Here is a 16,445-nt window from a genome sequence, read left to right as displayed (position 1 = left end):
CACCCCTGGTGTGTCCCAGTCCCTTCCCCTGCTATCTGCTTTAACAGAGGCCGACAGCCCATCCCCATGGCAGCCTGGGGTCACTGCTCTTCCGCCTGCGTGGACAGGCCTCAGGCCTCTTTTCCAGCTTATGATCTATTTCTTCAGGAGCACATGAAGCCCAGGAGCCCTACATTCTAATGCAGCAGCTTGACTACTTGCTTTAGTACGGATCCAGAGGGGGAAGTGGCTTGGAGGGTCCAAGTCCACCTCAGGGGTCTGTGGTAGGGGAGGAGGGGACAGGGCAGGGGTATCAGCACAGTGACCTTTCCACACTCAGCCTTGCCTGTTGGAAGGTGATGTGCCCTCACCAGGGACCCTTTAGGTGCCAGCAGTACCGCCAGTCACACTGGGGGTGCTGATTTCACAGGTGCGTATCCATGGGTGCTCCCCCCTCACCACGGACGGTCAAGGCAGGGCCCTTGCTGAGTCCCCTGAGCTCTGCATGCCTGAGACAGGGATGAGCACATTGAAAGCCAGGCCCAACCCATGGGACCAGCAAAGCAGCATCCTCCACACCCGCCGAATGGGGGACAGAGAAGCGTTGACCAAGGCCTGTCAGTGTCAAAGACACAGGCAGAGAGGTCACCACAGGGCCACTTGTGTCCTCTCTGGTCCAGGCAGGTCTCCACAGGGCAGAATGGCACCAGGACAAGTGGTCTGTTTTGTAACAGTCAACCCTCATTCCTCCTCAACCCCCTTTACTGTATTTTTTCAGAAATGAAATTCGTGATGGTCTCAGCAGACTTCAGAATATAGTACCTACAGGAACCAAACACATGCAGGAAGGATTTAAAAAGGTACGGATCCTACAGCTCTGAGACTTTCTTCTGCTTTATCAAGTTCTTAGAGTATTTTGGGGTCATCTCACTGCCCTCCACCAATTTCCTTCATTTTGTTGCAGGCAAATGAGCAGATTCAACAAGCTAACTCAGGAGGTAAGCTGCCTGCTGACGTCACTGTGCTCAGGTGGGACAGAGCCGGGCGCGGGCCTAAGCAAGGACTGGTGCAGACCCCCCTTGGCCAATTCCTAGCGCTGACCTTGGAGCAAGTCCCTTGTCCTCTCTGGGCTGCAGGTTCCTCCTCTGCACAGTGAGGGGGAAAACCACCCCCAGGGATGCTTCCGAGAACTACATGGGATCATGCATTATATTCCTGGTTCTTACTTGATATCAAGTGCTTGACCTATGGTTGGGCTGCATGAAAAAGAAAAGAGAACTTCCAGGGATGGCGAGCAGACGGGGATCAGTTTAGGGAACAGAGACGTTGGTGTCCCCCTGGCTGCCCACACTTTGTCCACCACAGCTCTGGCTCTTCCTCCTTTCCCTTGAGCCTCTTTCCTCTGGTTGACTCTCATCCTTTGACTGTGCCTCCGACTGTGGAAATGGCTGTACTTTGCCCAGACCAGCTGCATCGAGGCTGTAGGGTTGCAGCCCTTGTCAGGAAGGATGCATGGGCTGCTGGGGAAAGGCGGGGAGCTGGGCGGCAGCTGCTATCCAAGCACCTTGACCTCGAGTTCTGAATAGCAGGACCCACAGAGCCAGCAGGAGTGCCTGCCGGCGCTGTCCAAGACAGAGCCCACTGCCCCCCAGACCCAGCGGGATGTCTTGTGCAGTCAGTCAGCTGCTCCTCCCTGTGCTCACCTGAGAGGCTTGTCCTCGTCCCATGAAGTAGCTGCAGTTGCCTTTCAGGGCAAAGGCTGTGCCACCTGCCCATAGTGAAGGTCCACTAGGAAGGGCTCTGATCTGGTCTCAGGCGCCTCGTCTGTCAAGTGGGTTCTGGGCTGAGACCCCTTCTCCCTCCCGGTGCTCTGGGTGGTGGGTACTCAGGTCAGGGTGGCCTCTCCGCAGGAGGAGGAGGTGTGGGAGCAGTGCTGTGGGCCTGGCAGCCTGAGGCAGGTCACTCCAGGTGCCTTGCTGACCAGGCCACTCCCTGCTTCTTCTGCAGAAAACAAGGTTCCCTCTATGATCATCTCCTTGACCGATGGAACCCTGGAGGAAGCGCCGTTTGAAATGACTAAGGAAGAAGTAAGTCCAGACCATCATTACCAGCTTTGTGCTCCGCCTGTTTTGTGAATTGTACTCAACGCTTTTTTCCTCTTAGGCTGACAGGGCTCGGAAAATGGGAGCAACAGTATACTGTGTGGGTGTAAAAGACTATCAGAGAGACCAGGTAATTCAGAACAGGTAACCAGTGCCACTCTTGAGCCCTGTTGGGGAAACCTTTCAAAGGCAGCTGTCCCAGGGTCTCCGAGAGGATGGCCCTCCACCCACCCCAAGTGTCTGGACACCAGGTAGCCACTGCAGATGAATATCAAGTGTTGGGTAAACCTGCCCACCAGGGGTGTGGATGGAGGAGCTTTCCACTCCCTAAGGGTGGGCTGCTAGCAGATGCCAGCGTGTGGCCTTGGAGTCCAGCATGGCAGGCGACAAGAGACTGTCTCCTGGGATGGGACCTGCCGCGTCCTCAACCCCTGACTGTGTGCCAACCATCTCCTCTCTGCTGTAGTTATTGGACATTGCAGACAGCCCGCATCACGTCTTTGGAGTGGACCAAGGCTTCAAGGCTCTTAAATACATCATTGAGCCAGTGAGTGAGGGCTGCACGTGAAAAGTGGGAACGGGTAGCTTCTCGCCAAGCCCCCGCATTCAAGCCCCTGCCCCTCATCTCCCTATTCTAGCTCGGAGCTAAGTCCTGTATTGAAATTACAGCTGTGGAGCCTTCCAGTGTCTGTACAGGAGGTAAGAGCTGGAGTGCTGTTTTAAACACAGGGGTGTGTGTTTGTGTGAGTTGTGAATGTGCCCAGTGTGCGTTGTGGGTGTGCTGTGAGCACATGATTTCACTATGCGTGGGGTGTGCGTGTAGTGTGTATGGTGTGTGTGAGTGTGGTGTCTGAGTGTGTGGGGTGATTGTATGGAAATTGTGGGCATAGGACTACATCGGGCATATAAGGGAATGTTTATGTGAGGTGTGTATGCCAAGTGTTGGGAGTGCGTGTGTGTGTATTTGTATAATTACTTCTTTCTTCCAGTGTTACTGAGATGTAATTGACATACAGTTCTGTATAAGTTTGATGTATGCCATAAAATGACACAAAAATATTGCAAAATGATAAGTTTAGTGTACATATTTTTAAAATCAAAACCAAAAGTTTAATTAAGTAATAAGGAAAACTTTATTTCAAAAAACCTCAACAAATCACTAGCAAATAGAATCCAACAACATAATAAAAGGACAATACATCAAGAATAATTAGGGCTCACCTCTGAAATGCAAGCCTGATTCAGTGTATGAAATATCAATGTGATTTTCTTATGAGCAAAATGGGGAAGAAAAATATGATTATTTCAGTGGATGAAGAAAAGAATTGGACATAGTTCACGGTCAGCATCATACTAGCAACCCAGACTGACAAAGGCATCCAACAAATACTCACAGCTATCACTACACCCAGTGGTTCAACGGGGTCGACCTCTCCCTGAGATCTGGAACTTGACAAGGTTGCCTTCTCTCCCCTGGGAGGGTCCCTGCATCGGTGTGGGGAGGATCCTGTGCAGTTGCTTTTCTGGAAGAAGCCCTCTCTCTCAGTGAGCTCTGTGTGTGCCGGCTCGTGAGTCCACATCACTGGGATTTGTGGAGCTGAGGTGGGTGGATAAGCACACGCTCCCACTGGCCACAGCACACAGCTGGATGCAGCTGGACGCAGACCCAGGAAGCTGGGCCTGGCCACTCTGCTCTGAACTGCAAGGCTACAGCGCAGTAGGCCATGGGGTCAGACACAGCAATGTTCATATCCGAGCTCTGCTGCCCCCAGACACGAAACCAGGGCTTCTCTGGTGTCACGTGCCAGCCGTGCAGTAGCCTGACAGCTTCAATTCTCTGAGTATGTCCCTGAGACATACACAGGCCTGTGAAACCATAGAGGAAGATGCCCATTGTCATTCATGGCCTGTGGCGGCCCAGCTGAGGTGACAGGTGCCCAGCACACGCCCTCTGCAGGCGTGGCGCAGCACTGCTGCTCTGACCTTTACAACTGCCGTCATCTTGTCAAAAGCTGCCACACAGCATGACTGTCACTTGGAGGGAAAGCTGAAGGCAGGAACCTGGACCCCAAATAAAGTAGAAGAATCTGTTCATCAGGCTATCGTTCTGAATAAGTCGACCCGGTGGGAGGAAGCCGGGAGTGGGGAGCATAAGGCACGTGGCCTCTTCAGCCCCTCAGCCTCCCTCCAGGACTAGGCAGAGGCCTCTGCTGGCCTCCCTGCCTCCAGGCCTGTGCTCCAGCCCATCCTCTGCACAGGGCCTGAGGGGCAGAGAAGGCCACTTCCCTACCCCAGCCTGACCAGGGTGGCTGAGGCCCCTGAGCCAGACAACCAGACCCTCCAAGCTCCAGCCTCTGCTCTAAGCCCACCTGCTGCAGAGGCCGGGGGCTGGGGGGACTGGACTCCCTGAAAAACCTTCCTCAGCTTTACAGGGTCCAGCCCACCATCCTTTTAGGTCTTATTCTCAGGGCATCTCAATTCCAAAGCCTTTCCTACTCAACTGGTCCCTCTGGCTTCTCACAGCCCTTGCTCTATTCCTGTCTCTTGTCAGGCACTTGTCACCCAGTATGAACCATGACTTCTGCTTCGCTGTGTCCACCACTTTGTGTTTTTATTTTTAGCATTCAATTCATTGTTTTTATTCCAGCTTTTTATCACGGAATATTTCAAACCTATAGCAAAGTGGAAATGAACGTACAATGGATACCCCTCTCTCCACTACCTGGATCTGCAATTAATACCTGACCGTATTTCCTTTATCATTTATTTATCTAACTCCTCTCTCTTTCTTGACTCTCTGTTTTCATCAATTCATCTTATTTCTTTCTTTTTTTTTTTTTTTATTGGCTGCATTGGGTCTCCATTGCTGTGGGATTTCCCTAGTTGTGGCGAGCAGGGGCCACTCCTCGTTGCGGTGCGCGGGCTTCTCATTGCCATGGCTTCTCTCGTTGCGGAGCACGGGCTTCAGGCTCACAAGCTCAGTAGTTTTGGCATGGGGGCTCAGTAGTTGTGGCTTGCGGGCTCTAGAGCTCAGGCTCAGTAGTTGTGGTGCACGGGCTTAGTTGCTCCACAGCACGTGGGATCTTCCCGGACTAGGGTTTGAACCCTTGTCTCCTGCATTAGCAGGCGGATTCCTAACCACTGCACCACCAGGGAAGCCCCCATCTTATATCTTGATGCATTTCACAATAACTTACAGTCATCAGGCTACTGCATCACATTTCTTTATCTGGGAAACAAGATTTGTTAAGATTTCTCTTTTTGAAATGCAACAAACAAGTTTATCATTTGACGAGTTCTGACAAATGCACACACCTGTGTAATCCCCAACCCTATGAGGACTCAGAACATTACATTTGCCCCCACAAAGTCCCCTCAGCTCCCTTCCCAGGCAATCCCTGCCCCACCGCCTGGAGGCAGCTACTCCCTGATTTCTTCCTCCACAGGCTAGTTTGCTGCTTTAGAACCTCTCCTCAGGGACTCACAGGGGATGAGCGCGGGGCCTGGCCTGGGATCCTCGGCACCGTGGTTTGGGGATTCATCCCTCCTGTGTGTTGCTGGATTAGCCCAGGTCTTGGACCCCAGAGGCAGGCTGGAGGCGGCACCTGGTCACTCCTTTTCCTGTATGTGACTGGGCCAGAATGAGTGTCTGCAGGAAGCCCAGCAGGTGGGACCCAGCAGTGTGGCCATAGGAGGACACAGTGCAGAGTAGGGCTTCCCTCTGAGGTCTGGCATCCAGCTCTGCCTCATAGCCAGAGACCCTCTGGTGGTGTGTGCGTGGGGCAGGCTGTGCGGGGCAGGAGGACCCGCGGGATGAAGGCAGGACACACTGCGCAGACGGGGACACTCCTGCAACCAGCCTGGGTCCAGGCTGTCCCCCAGCATGATAAGGTCCCCCCTTGTCCCATCCTACTCTCTCCAGAGAGAACAACCACAAAGAGTTCAGCTTTTATATGTAAAGACCTACCTCAGTATACTTTACAAGGATATTTTTACATTAATGGGATCATGCAGTACATAGTACTTTCCAGCCATCTACATAGTATTCCATTGCATGGATGGAACAATTTATTCCATGGGCCTCCCTTGATCAATATTCAGATTATTCCTGATAGGTCGATACTAGAAGTCAAATTGTAGGACCGTCCTGATGCTTACCTCTGTGAGCTTGGGAAAGGAATTCCCTGGGGTCAAGACCAGAAGTAGACCTGCTGCCTTAAGGGGACACCCAGGTCACAGTTGGTCAGTGTCCAGTTTCTCTCCAAGTGACAGTCCCAAGCAGCATGTGGTGTTCCCAGACCTGCCCGCCCCAAGTCAGGTCATGTCCACCTGGGCATCTGTGTCAGTCTCAGGCAGGCTAGATGCCCTTTTCATGCCCAGCTCCACCAGCCTTCTCAGGGAGACGCCTGCCTTCCCAGCTCCTCTCTCTGGAGCCCGCGGCTGGCCTGGTGTACAACTTTTCTTCCAGAGAGAAAGCTCTCTGTTCCAGGAAGGATCCATCTCCCTTCCCGGGACTGTTCGTCCATCTGCTGCCTGAGAGCTGGTGGGCAGTGGACTGTACATGGGACATGCAGCCCTGCAAGCCTATTATCGACCTTCCTGTGACTTCCTTTTCTTCCTGTGGTTGATACTGTTGGAGGAATTGAGGTACAGGGGGAGGGGTTTGGGAAGCAAAAGGAGCAGCTTTCTGGACAAAGCAAAAATCCTTGACCTGGAAGTCTCTTTTGCTGAAATATTGAAACCATCACCCTGCCTTCCACTTTGGAGACTTGCCGGAGTTCAGAAGCCCCCCTTTGGGAGCGGCACTGCCTGGGGCACAGGGGGCTCTGCTGCAGAGGTGAAGCAGCACCCGAGAGGGGCTGAAGGCAGCAGGAGACACAAGGAGGAAGGAGGGTGTCCAGGCAGAGGGCAGCGTGCGCTGCTCCTGAGGATGCGGCACGGGCCGTGCGCTGGGCTATCAGACGGCCCTGCCCTTGGCTGCCGCCCTCCCTCCTGTCAGCTACGTGGAAGAGGAAGCTGAGTCCAACCTTCACCATGAGGCTGGGACTGCCAGGTCCTCTATGGGAGCTTTCTGCTTCCAAAAGCCTATCAAAACATACTAGCAGCCAGCTTCTGCCTACAGCCCAAGAATCTAATTGCCTCAAAGCAGAGAATTTGCAAACTTAGCCTTGATCTAATGCGAACTGCATGAAGAATTGAAGCAGGTGGAATCAGGACTGCCAGGTCCAAGGTTGTGCTGGCAGTTCTGAGGCATGTCCCTCAGAGTTAACTGACCTCGAGTAATTAATTGACCTTGACCAGGAGACAGAGTTGGACCTTGGGCTAGCAGCAGAAACACCTGCCTTTATCCTGGCCAGCTCCCCAGAAGTCAGGCACTCTAGCTGCCCTCTCTGGATCCCCTAGTATTTGTTTCAGTTGTCAGGAAGCACCAGTGGGGACCCAGAAGCCTGGGGAGCCCCTATGGCCCAGAACTGCCTATCAGTGTCTCCCACCCTGACAGAAGGAGGTGCTTGGCGAATCTCTGTGGTGGGCGTGGGGAGCTGTGGGAGGCACGTGCAGTGGCAGGAAGAGGGCGGGGCAGAGTGCTCACTGCGGACTTCAGACCCACGGCTGAGGCAGGACGTCGCCTGCCATGGGGGACTCTCCGGGGCACGGTCCTCACCGCCTCCTTGCCTCGCCCAGGTCCTGGACTTGCTCCTGGGGTCTCCAGCCTGCCATACGCAGAGAGAGAGTCACGGAGGAGGAGCAGACCCCCTAGTGTCAGAAAGCCCCACAGACACCCAGTCTTGTGTGCTCAGCTCAGACAAGGGTCAGGACTGTGTTCAGCCTGCGCTGTCTGGGTTCCTGGCATTTGTGTAAGAGAGGGCCTTCTGGACAGCACTGCCTGTGCCTTTCAGGGAAGACCTTGGCTTCAGAGTCGGAAACCTATGGCTGGGTTTGCCCCTGTGGAGGATAGGAGACTGGGTGCCTTTAATGAGTTGGATGGGTCAGGGGCAGTGGTGAGAAGCCCCCGAGTGCTCAAGGCCCATCCATCTCAGTTGTACCCTTTGTGATACCCGGTGAGGCCCAGTGTGCACACAGATATTGGTTCAGACACATATGCTTCCTCATCAGAGTCCCTGGTAATTCAGTTATGGAGTGGCCTGTCATAACTGCAAGATCAGAGGGAAGACAGCACTCAGCCCCTCCTAATACAGACCTTTGGGTGTTGCCCTTGCAGATGAAAATGAATTGATTATTTCTGGAAAAGGATTTAATAACGCAAAGAAGAAGGATGAAGTTATTTGTAGATTTAAGCTCAGCGAGAAGAGGTTGTTTGGTAAGTAACCCCCTTGGTGCCGCCAAGTGACACTCTTCTCACACCACACTGCGTTCCCTGAGCCGGCTAGGCCGTCGAAGCCCTTGCTCACCACTCACTGTGGACACTGTGAGGACAGAGGCAGCATGGACAGTGGAAGGAGGGACCTGGCTGGGAAGCCTGGCCACGGCTCCCTTCATCTCAGGCCAGGAAGTGATCAGTCCCCAGCACATCAAGAGCGTCTTGGGTCTGGGAGGGCACCTCTCAAGGCTGGGTTTGGGGTGCTGGGTCTGTCCTCACTGCTACACTCCCCCCATACTTTCCTCGGCCCTCACTTCCCTTGAGAGACAAGGACTTGAATCTCACGAGTCTGCTGGTGGGAAGTGGAGGTGGCCCCAGGGCCCTGAGTCTGGGCCAGGTGCACTGAGCTCTCCCAGGGCCGTGTGGTCACCTGGGATTGAGAGAGGATGCCAACTGCCAGGCCTGAGCCCCGGAATCCTGGCTCTGGCCCACATTCCATGTGTGATCTTGACCTAATGAGTGTTCTGCTCTCAGCCTCTATTATCTGTACTGTGAAATGGGGCCAGTATGGTATGTGTACTAACTAATCCCTATCACATATGGAAAGCTACTGTTTGGAAATAGGCACCCGGTGTCCTTCCAGGAAGGGTGAGAGGCCTGAGGAAGCACACAGTTGGGGAAGCAGATGTGTCCTCAGTGCTGAGGTGGGCCTGATCTCCCACAAAGAGTGCCCGGGGACAGTGGGACTTTCCCTTCCTTCTCAACCCTCCCCTGATGCATTGACTTAATATGATTCTATTCTGTTCAGTGACACTCTTCATTCCAGGGCCATCTGGTAAACCCAGAGCGAGTCCTCTGCCCCCACACACTTCTGGGCCATCTCTCCTTCTTCCACGGGGGCATTGAATGCGCAGGGCTCTGCCATTGCCACACTCTCACACCACATAGTGTGTAGATGGCCTCAGGGAGTTAGATATCTCTTGGTTTCTACTTCAGAAGTGATTAGGACTGAGTAACACATTGATGTGGAGAGCTAATGTTTATTGAGCACCTACTACATTTGCTAATGTGCTAAGTGCCTTACATGCACTATCCCAGTTAATTCTCAAAAGAAACCTATTGTTATTCCTTTGTGTAGATCTGAAACCAGAGTCAGAGTCAATTCAAGAGCTTGCCCAAGGTCACAAGCTGGTTCAGAAAGAGCTGGAAAGTAGGCATAGGTGATGTGATTGCCCAGTCTGGGCCTTTGACCTCACTGAGATGACAGTTCTTGAGGAAGGTGGGACTCAACCTATCCTCCAGGAAATGTGTTCACATGTTCCCCTGTGGTCCATGGCTATATTGCTTTCCCACTCTAGATATCACGAGTGTTTCTCTCTGAGTTGGACCAGCACCAGGATCTCACACGGGAGAGCTCATCCCACAGTCCTGGGCTCCTCTGCTGACCTCCTCACTGCACATAGTCAAGGCTGACCAGAAGTGGCCATACAGGGCTATTTATCGACAGGAGCCCTGATGCACTGATGAGGATTGATATGGTTCTTTTTCATCACATTTTTCTCTGATTAAAACATATGGCAAAACAATTTAGAAAATATAGAGAAGCATAAAGAAGAAATATTTTGATCAAGGTTTCTATACGTTTTGTCTGTTGCTAGTATGTAAAGTTTTCATATTCTAAGACAAAGCTTTTTAAATGTGGCAAGTGAAGTATTTAGTTCATCCGTTAATATTGGAAACTACTTTCCAGTCACCCATGCTTTTCTGGGCCCTTAGTATGTGGGGTGCGTGCCGTCACCTCCTTCTCCCTGTTCTGGATTGTGAACAGCCTATGGAAAGTGAGTTGCTCCCCTTTGGAATTTTTTTCACACTAATCCCAACCATCCTATCCTTCAGATGCAGATCCTTTCCCCTAACCATACTCGGCGATTAGTTTTCATTTTCAGTCCCAACAAAGGACTAACACCGTCCGAAGTTCACAGCTAATCTGACACTTGAGTTAGATCCAAAAACCTTTCCATGGAAATGAACCATTCTGTAGGGAATAGCCCTGACCTGCGGCAAAAAAGAGAAAAGCAATACAAATTATTAGAGATTGTTGATTATAACAAGGCTACACAGTAGAAAGCAGGAAGTACCAAAAAAGTAAAGAATAAGACGTTACCCCGATTCCAAATCCACAGATAAGTGCCGGTAACATCTCAAATACAGCTGGTAAACCCCAGTTTTCCTGAATGATAGCTAAGAAAAACTGAAGTAGAATTGAGGAAAGTATTAAGCGTCACGCAGAGCCTTCTTCATGAGACATGTTAGTTCCCCCCAAAATACCCCTAAGTTAAAAGGAGTCTCTAAAACCACTAACAGATTAGGAATGTAAGAGGAAAATCTTTCGTTTGATTATGATCTGTGTGCTTTGGAAGTTTAAGTGTCCAGGTAGTGACACCTAGACTCCAGTCTTGTAAAAATTAGAGAATATTTCTAAACAGATGACAAGCCTATTTTTGAATAAATTTAAAAGAAGAACATTTGAAGCTATCTCCACTTTCAGGGAGATGCTCCGGAACATGTCCCTAGAGGTGTGGCCCTGGGCATGGCCCCTCCTGTAGAACTTCGTCCCTAAACTCTGATCACCGCCCTGTGGGTGCAAGTCTAGGAGAGAACCTGCTTTCATCCTACACAGCAAAACTGTGCAGGCCAGCATCTGTCCACACAGGGCAGCAGGTGCAGAGCTGTGGTTCCAGACCCCAGGAAGTGGTGACCTAGCTCCTAGGGCCTTGGGAAGCCTGTGTCATGAAAAAGGCCAGTGAAAGGACTCTCCTCCCGAATCACCGATGTCAGAACTGCTGCAGCCCTCTGGGACCATTGATTCTAACTTTCACAGGGGAAGTCTGGGACCTGGGGACGTTTGAGCAGGGTGGGGAGAAAGCTGGTAGGAAAGCCAGCAGTCAAAGCAGCTGGGCCTTCCCATCTTTTTTTACATCTTTTTTTACATCACTTTTTACAAGGGTGTAAGGAGATAGGGCTCAGGAGAGGAGAAGGTTCCACAGCTACTAGTTACAGACTGTCCTAGCCTCCGGAGTGCCACCTCCCAGATCCCATAAAATTACAGAACAAGCACGAACACAGAAGCCCTGCTCCCCTCAGGCTTCCCTGTGTCCATAAATGTCGCCACCACCTGCCCAGGTGCTCTGCTCACTAATGGACACGTCGCCCTGAACTCCTCTTTGCTCTCATCCCACATCCACTCCACCTGCAGGCCCTTCTACCTCTGTGTCCAAACTTACCCGAACCTGGCGAGCCACGCGACAGGCTCACTGAACTCAGAATAAAGCCCAAACCCCTGCTCAGGGCCCACGAGAACCCGCCCCCTCTCCTCACTCACCTCTTTCCCACAACAAGCTCAGCGAGTTATGCCTCAGGCCCCGGAACAGGTGTCCACAGCCTGGACCCGCTTCCCCAGACATTTCCCTGCCTTTCCCCTGATCCGGTTTCAGCTCCAGGAACACCGCCTCAGAGAGACCTTATCTTTAATGGGAACATTCCATAATACACAAAAGTAGCAAAAATCATATAATGCCCTTGAAGCAGCCTTCCCCTACTTTCAGGAATTACCAATCCTGGCCAATCTGGTTTTGCTCATACTCTCACCATTGATTATTGTGAAGCAAATCCCAGACATCCCATCATGTCCTGTATAAATATTTCATTTTCTCTTAAAGAGAAATTGAGTCTCTAAAGGACAGGACAGGTCACCTGCTCCTAAGCAGCTGTCTCTTCCCCTCCCTTCTCTATCCTGTCCCTTACTTATTGATGTCACTGCACTTTTCACTCCGGCGCGTATTTTGTTCATTGTTTGTTACTTTCTTGTCTGTCCCCCTCTCCAGTCCCACAAATGTCAGGTCCTTGAGAGCAGGGCCTCTGCGTGCCTTGTTCCCACTAAACGCCAGAACCCTGACAGTGCCTGGTGCACAGTAGGTGTCAGAAGAAGGCAGAGAAGAGAAGCTGCTTCTGCCAAAGTGGTAGCTCTGCTTCCAAGGGCAGGCAGAAGGGGAGGGGCGGATGGGTGGACAAGTCCACTGACATTCTTCTCATGTGATTGTCTTTCAGATATAAAAGCCAGGTCTCTGAAAGATACGAGTATAACATGCCCAGGAGTAAGGATAGAGAAGCCAGATCAGTAAGTGCCCAGCCCAGGGGCCAAGTGGGCAGTTTTTGCCACCATGAGGTGTAAAAAATTTAGGAAGCCACCTCTACTGGGGCAGCACATGTCTGTCTCCAGGAGGACTGAGGGCATCCTTCACCCCTGCCCTGGTTGGTGGTCCCCGGAGGTGCTCAGCCATCTGCTGTGGCCCAGGCTCTGCTGAGGAGCGTAGGATGCAGGAGATGATGTGCCCCAGGGATGGTACCTTTGCTCCAGGCAGCCTTTTGGAGCTAAATTCACATTCTCTGTACATACAGAGGAGTCGGGATGGTGACACCATACCGCCATCCCTGGTCACTTCGCTCATGGCCACGAGGACATCTGACCCCGCGCAGGGATCCTCACTGCCTGGTCAGCCTTCACTGCAGAAGCTGACCTCGTAGTACTTTGGGATGAGCTCCCCTCACCCCTGCCATCTGCTCTCTGGTAGCCCTGAACACCTGATGTTCAAAGTCATTACAGTCAGGAGATATTATAAGCTACAATTGGAGCCAAGTGTAAGAACTCTGTCTGTCTGGCCTGGTGGTCACTGTCTGCCCCTTCTGTGCTTTAGGGAGGTCTTTGTTGAAGTTAGCCTGAACCGTGGTGTCAGTTTCATCAGCAGCAATGTTAATATCACCAGCAGGAACTGTGCGCGTACCAGGGTAAGACTCTAGCATCTAAGGCTGTCCTGACACCCTGCACCCTGGGGAGGCAAGTGAAGGGAACAACACCCCAGGCAGGCCCAAAAGGTAGCTTGTGCAGACAGGCCGCTGAGCAGCATCTCACAGGTAGCTCGGAGCCCTTAGCCCAACCTCCAGGAGCTGAACCCCCATGAGGCTTGGGTAGTGCCTTGAGAGTGCTACTAAAAAGAGCACCTGGGGGTCACTTACTGTCCAGGCCTTGCAAACCTTTGCTCTCTCTGTGAACCAAGTGTCACTGAAGGCACAAGGAAGAGACCAATTAGAGCCCTAAGCAGAGTCCAGGGACAGTGCTGAGGCTCTGCCCACCCTGGACCCACCTTGCCACCTCCCCTGGCCCCGGCCCTGTGGTGGGGAGCTCAAGGCTCCCTCCTGGATTCCAGCCAGGGTGAGCAGGTGAGCCTGGGGCACTGTGTACTAGGGGACAGGGTCCAGGACCTCTAGGAACCCTGGGCCCTCCAAGTCGGGGTCCCTGGCACAGGGGTCAAGAGGGTGGGAGCAGCTGTGACCGTGCTTAGTCAGCTTGGCCCGAGGATGCAGAGTGGGGAAGTAGGGGAGGGAGGCTACGGGGAGGTGAGCAGGGTGTTCTGCCTCTGCTCTTGCACCCACACCTCTCTGGGGCCCCAAAGCCCCTCCCTCACCCATCTGTGTGTCGTAGCATTTTGTGGTCCTTATAAAACCCCTGTATGTCATACTAGGCAGGGAGTGAGGGCTGGATTGTCACTGCATGGAGGACTGGGCTTCCTTGACAGGGCTCAGCGGAGAGCCTCTGAGCAGGGCCAGCGGTGGGGTCTGTGGCCCAGGGCCCCACAGTGGCTCTCTGGGTACCAGCCCCGACCTCTGAGAATCTGTCTCCTCAGGTGGGGCAACCAAGTAGAAAGCGGACTGAGAGGACAGGGTGGGCTGGTATGGGATCCAAGTAGCAGGCGCCTGGTCCATGCCGGGACTCTGCTGTGTGTTTTTTCTGTAGGAAGCGGGACCAGGTGGCAAGAATGCTCCACCAGCTGCCCCACTAGATGCCCAGCAGCCTCCCGAGGAGCCTCCCTCATCACCATCCCCACAGTTCACCCTCTATGTCAAACCTCTCTACTTATATGCCCTCATCCCAGCCCTGCTCCTGTTCCCCCTGATGCTCTGGTGCATCTGGTGCCTGTGCCGCAGGAAGGTGAGTGACCCCTGCCCGCACAGCCTGCATCCAGCCCTCGCCAAGCCCCAAGGGACCATGCCCATGCCTGCCCCACAATCCTGCCTGTGGGCGGGTTCCCATCAGCTCCAGGGCCAACACACAAGCAAACAAGGCACAAACTCTGTCCTCCTGTCCCGGGCATAGACACAGCCTGAGCTTCTAGGGGGCCACCTGCTTCCTGCTTTCACCTTCACAGGGAGGTGGCCTATGGGCTGTCCTGGCCCCTGGGGCAATAGGACCCCAGACCTCCTAAGACCAGGGCTGCCCCACAGCAGTCAGGCTTCTGAAGGACTCAGGTGGACCAAGGCCCCAAGAGTCTCTGCTGTTGGGGGACGAAGAGGGGTCTGCAAGGGCACTCATGGCCCAAAGGGAGAAGGATGCTGGCCGGGAGGATGCTAACCCCGGCGGCAGCTGTGCCTTTGAAAACAGCATGGATCCCTGCCCATCTCTGGTGCCTACCGTCATTCCTTCATCAGTCATCACTAAGTCACCAGAATGTGCAGGGCCCCGTGCTGGGCACAGAGGGGCAGAAATGAAGCAGCCGCCTCCCTTGCCCACAGGCGCTCACCATCTGGTGTCTGGTCTGGTATTGGTAGCTGGGGAGCATTGAGGGTAAATGTCACCTTCAGAGGGTGTGGCAGGTGCCCTGATAATGATAAAGGACAGAGACTGGCCCTGGGTGGGAGGGAAGGCAGAGGTGCTGGCCGGCTAGGTTTGCAAGGACACAGGCCAGAGGTGGGTGAAGAGGACGAACAAGCAGAGCTGAGAAAGGACAAGCAAAGCAGCATAGAAGCCAGCAGGTCAAATTTCTGCAAAGGGCGAGAAGTGAGGAGTGAAAGTCGGGTCGGGGAGAGGGAGGTGGACTGTCATCCCTGAGGGCTGGGAGGCAGGGAGGGCTGCAGGGGGAGGGAGCGAAGGGGAGAGGAGGAGGGTTGTGGGGAGTGTTCTCTTGTCTTCATAGGATGTCAGGGCTGCTGCTGAAAACTCTACCAGGGACCAGGGGCCTTAGTCTGCCTGTCTCCCCCTTGACCCTCCACCGAGATACCGATTCCCCTTTCGTGACTGAAGAGGCTGAGGCTCGGGGACGCGGAGCCTGTTGGCCACAGACCCTCAGGCTCTGGGCACCTAGGTTGACACCCCAAAGCCCACGTTTTGATCCCTTACTGCTGCCGAGCGGGGTCCCGTTCTGTCTGCATAGCTGAGCCAGAGCCCTCCATGCCCCTTCCAGCCTGTGTTTATGTCTCTTTAACATCCTAGATCGTCAAGGAGCCACCACCAGCCCAGAAACCAGCAAAAGTAAGTGGTGTGTTTCGTAGTGATGTTGTCAGCATACTTGATGCCCACACGGACCTGCACAGAGTGGCCCTCTGACGTCTATGGGGAGATGCCGTCCCCCACCCCTCCCGCTCCCACCTACCTGGGCAGAGAGAGGTGGCAGAAATAACAGGCTGACAGAGGGCAGGGAGGGACCCCAGAGAGGACCTGAGACTCACAAAATGGCACCCAGACAACACGGTTCCCCACCTCCGAAGACAGCCTGCACCAGGGCCTTTATCACTGAATCAGCAACGTGGGGTAGCCTATTTCAGAAACAGCTATGGTCCCTCATCATTTAAATGGGCCTTTTCCCAATTCCCAAAAGACTCTTTGTAGACTGATCCTTCCCAGGACTCGCGCGAGCATTTGGAAAAGGATCCTCAGGTTTCATGGACCTGGTCCCCCTCCCCGGGCTCTGATGTATGCTGGGCTCCATTTCCTTGGTGTTCGTCCCTGGCTCTTGTCCGGATGAGGGTTAGCCTTTAGGGACTGGGGACTGGGGAGGGTGGAGGGAGTCCTAACCTGACTTTGAGCTGTTGGGGCATAGCGCAGGTGAGCACAGGGACCAAGGGTCAGGTGAGGAGACTGGGGCTTACCCGGGGTAGGGGCCAAGCCAGGGCTCATAAGAAGTAGTTAGAGGAGGGGTGCCGTGTCCAGAGGC

The 16,445-nt window shown here is 53.4% G+C and overlaps 1 protein-coding gene across 1 annotated transcript in view; it reads left to right on the top strand.

Annotated features, from left to right (window-relative positions):
• LOC132488883 (anthrax toxin receptor-like) overlaps positions 1-15,838 on the top strand; it is a 36,803-nt gene extending 20,965 nt beyond the window's left edge. The window contains exons 4-14 of the mRNA XM_060097669.1: positions 758-839; positions 1,569-1,653; positions 1,987-2,066; positions 2,143-2,211; positions 2,548-2,628; positions 2,720-2,780; positions 8,302-8,400; positions 10,229-10,238; positions 13,155-13,245; positions 14,252-14,446; positions 15,725-15,838. Coding sequence (XP_059953652.1) covers positions 758-839; positions 1,569-1,653; positions 1,987-2,066; positions 2,143-2,211; positions 2,548-2,628; positions 2,720-2,780; positions 8,302-8,400; positions 10,229-10,238; positions 13,155-13,245; positions 14,252-14,446; positions 15,725-15,838 — 967 coding nt within the window. The remainder of the gene's footprint in view (positions 1-757; positions 840-1,568; positions 1,654-1,986; positions 2,067-2,142; positions 2,212-2,547; positions 2,629-2,719; positions 2,781-8,301; positions 8,401-10,228; positions 10,239-13,154; positions 13,246-14,251; positions 14,447-15,724) is intronic.
• The last annotated feature ends 607 nt before the right edge of the window (positions 15,839-16,445 follow it).

Source organism: Mesoplodon densirostris, chromosome 1 (genome assembly GCF_025265405.1).
Source record: "Mesoplodon densirostris isolate mMesDen1 chromosome 1, mMesDen1 primary haplotype, whole genome shotgun sequence".
Taxonomy (NCBI): domain Eukaryota; kingdom Metazoa; phylum Chordata; class Mammalia; order Artiodactyla; family Ziphiidae; genus Mesoplodon; species Mesoplodon densirostris.
This window is presented reverse-complemented; position numbering and strand designations above follow the sequence as displayed.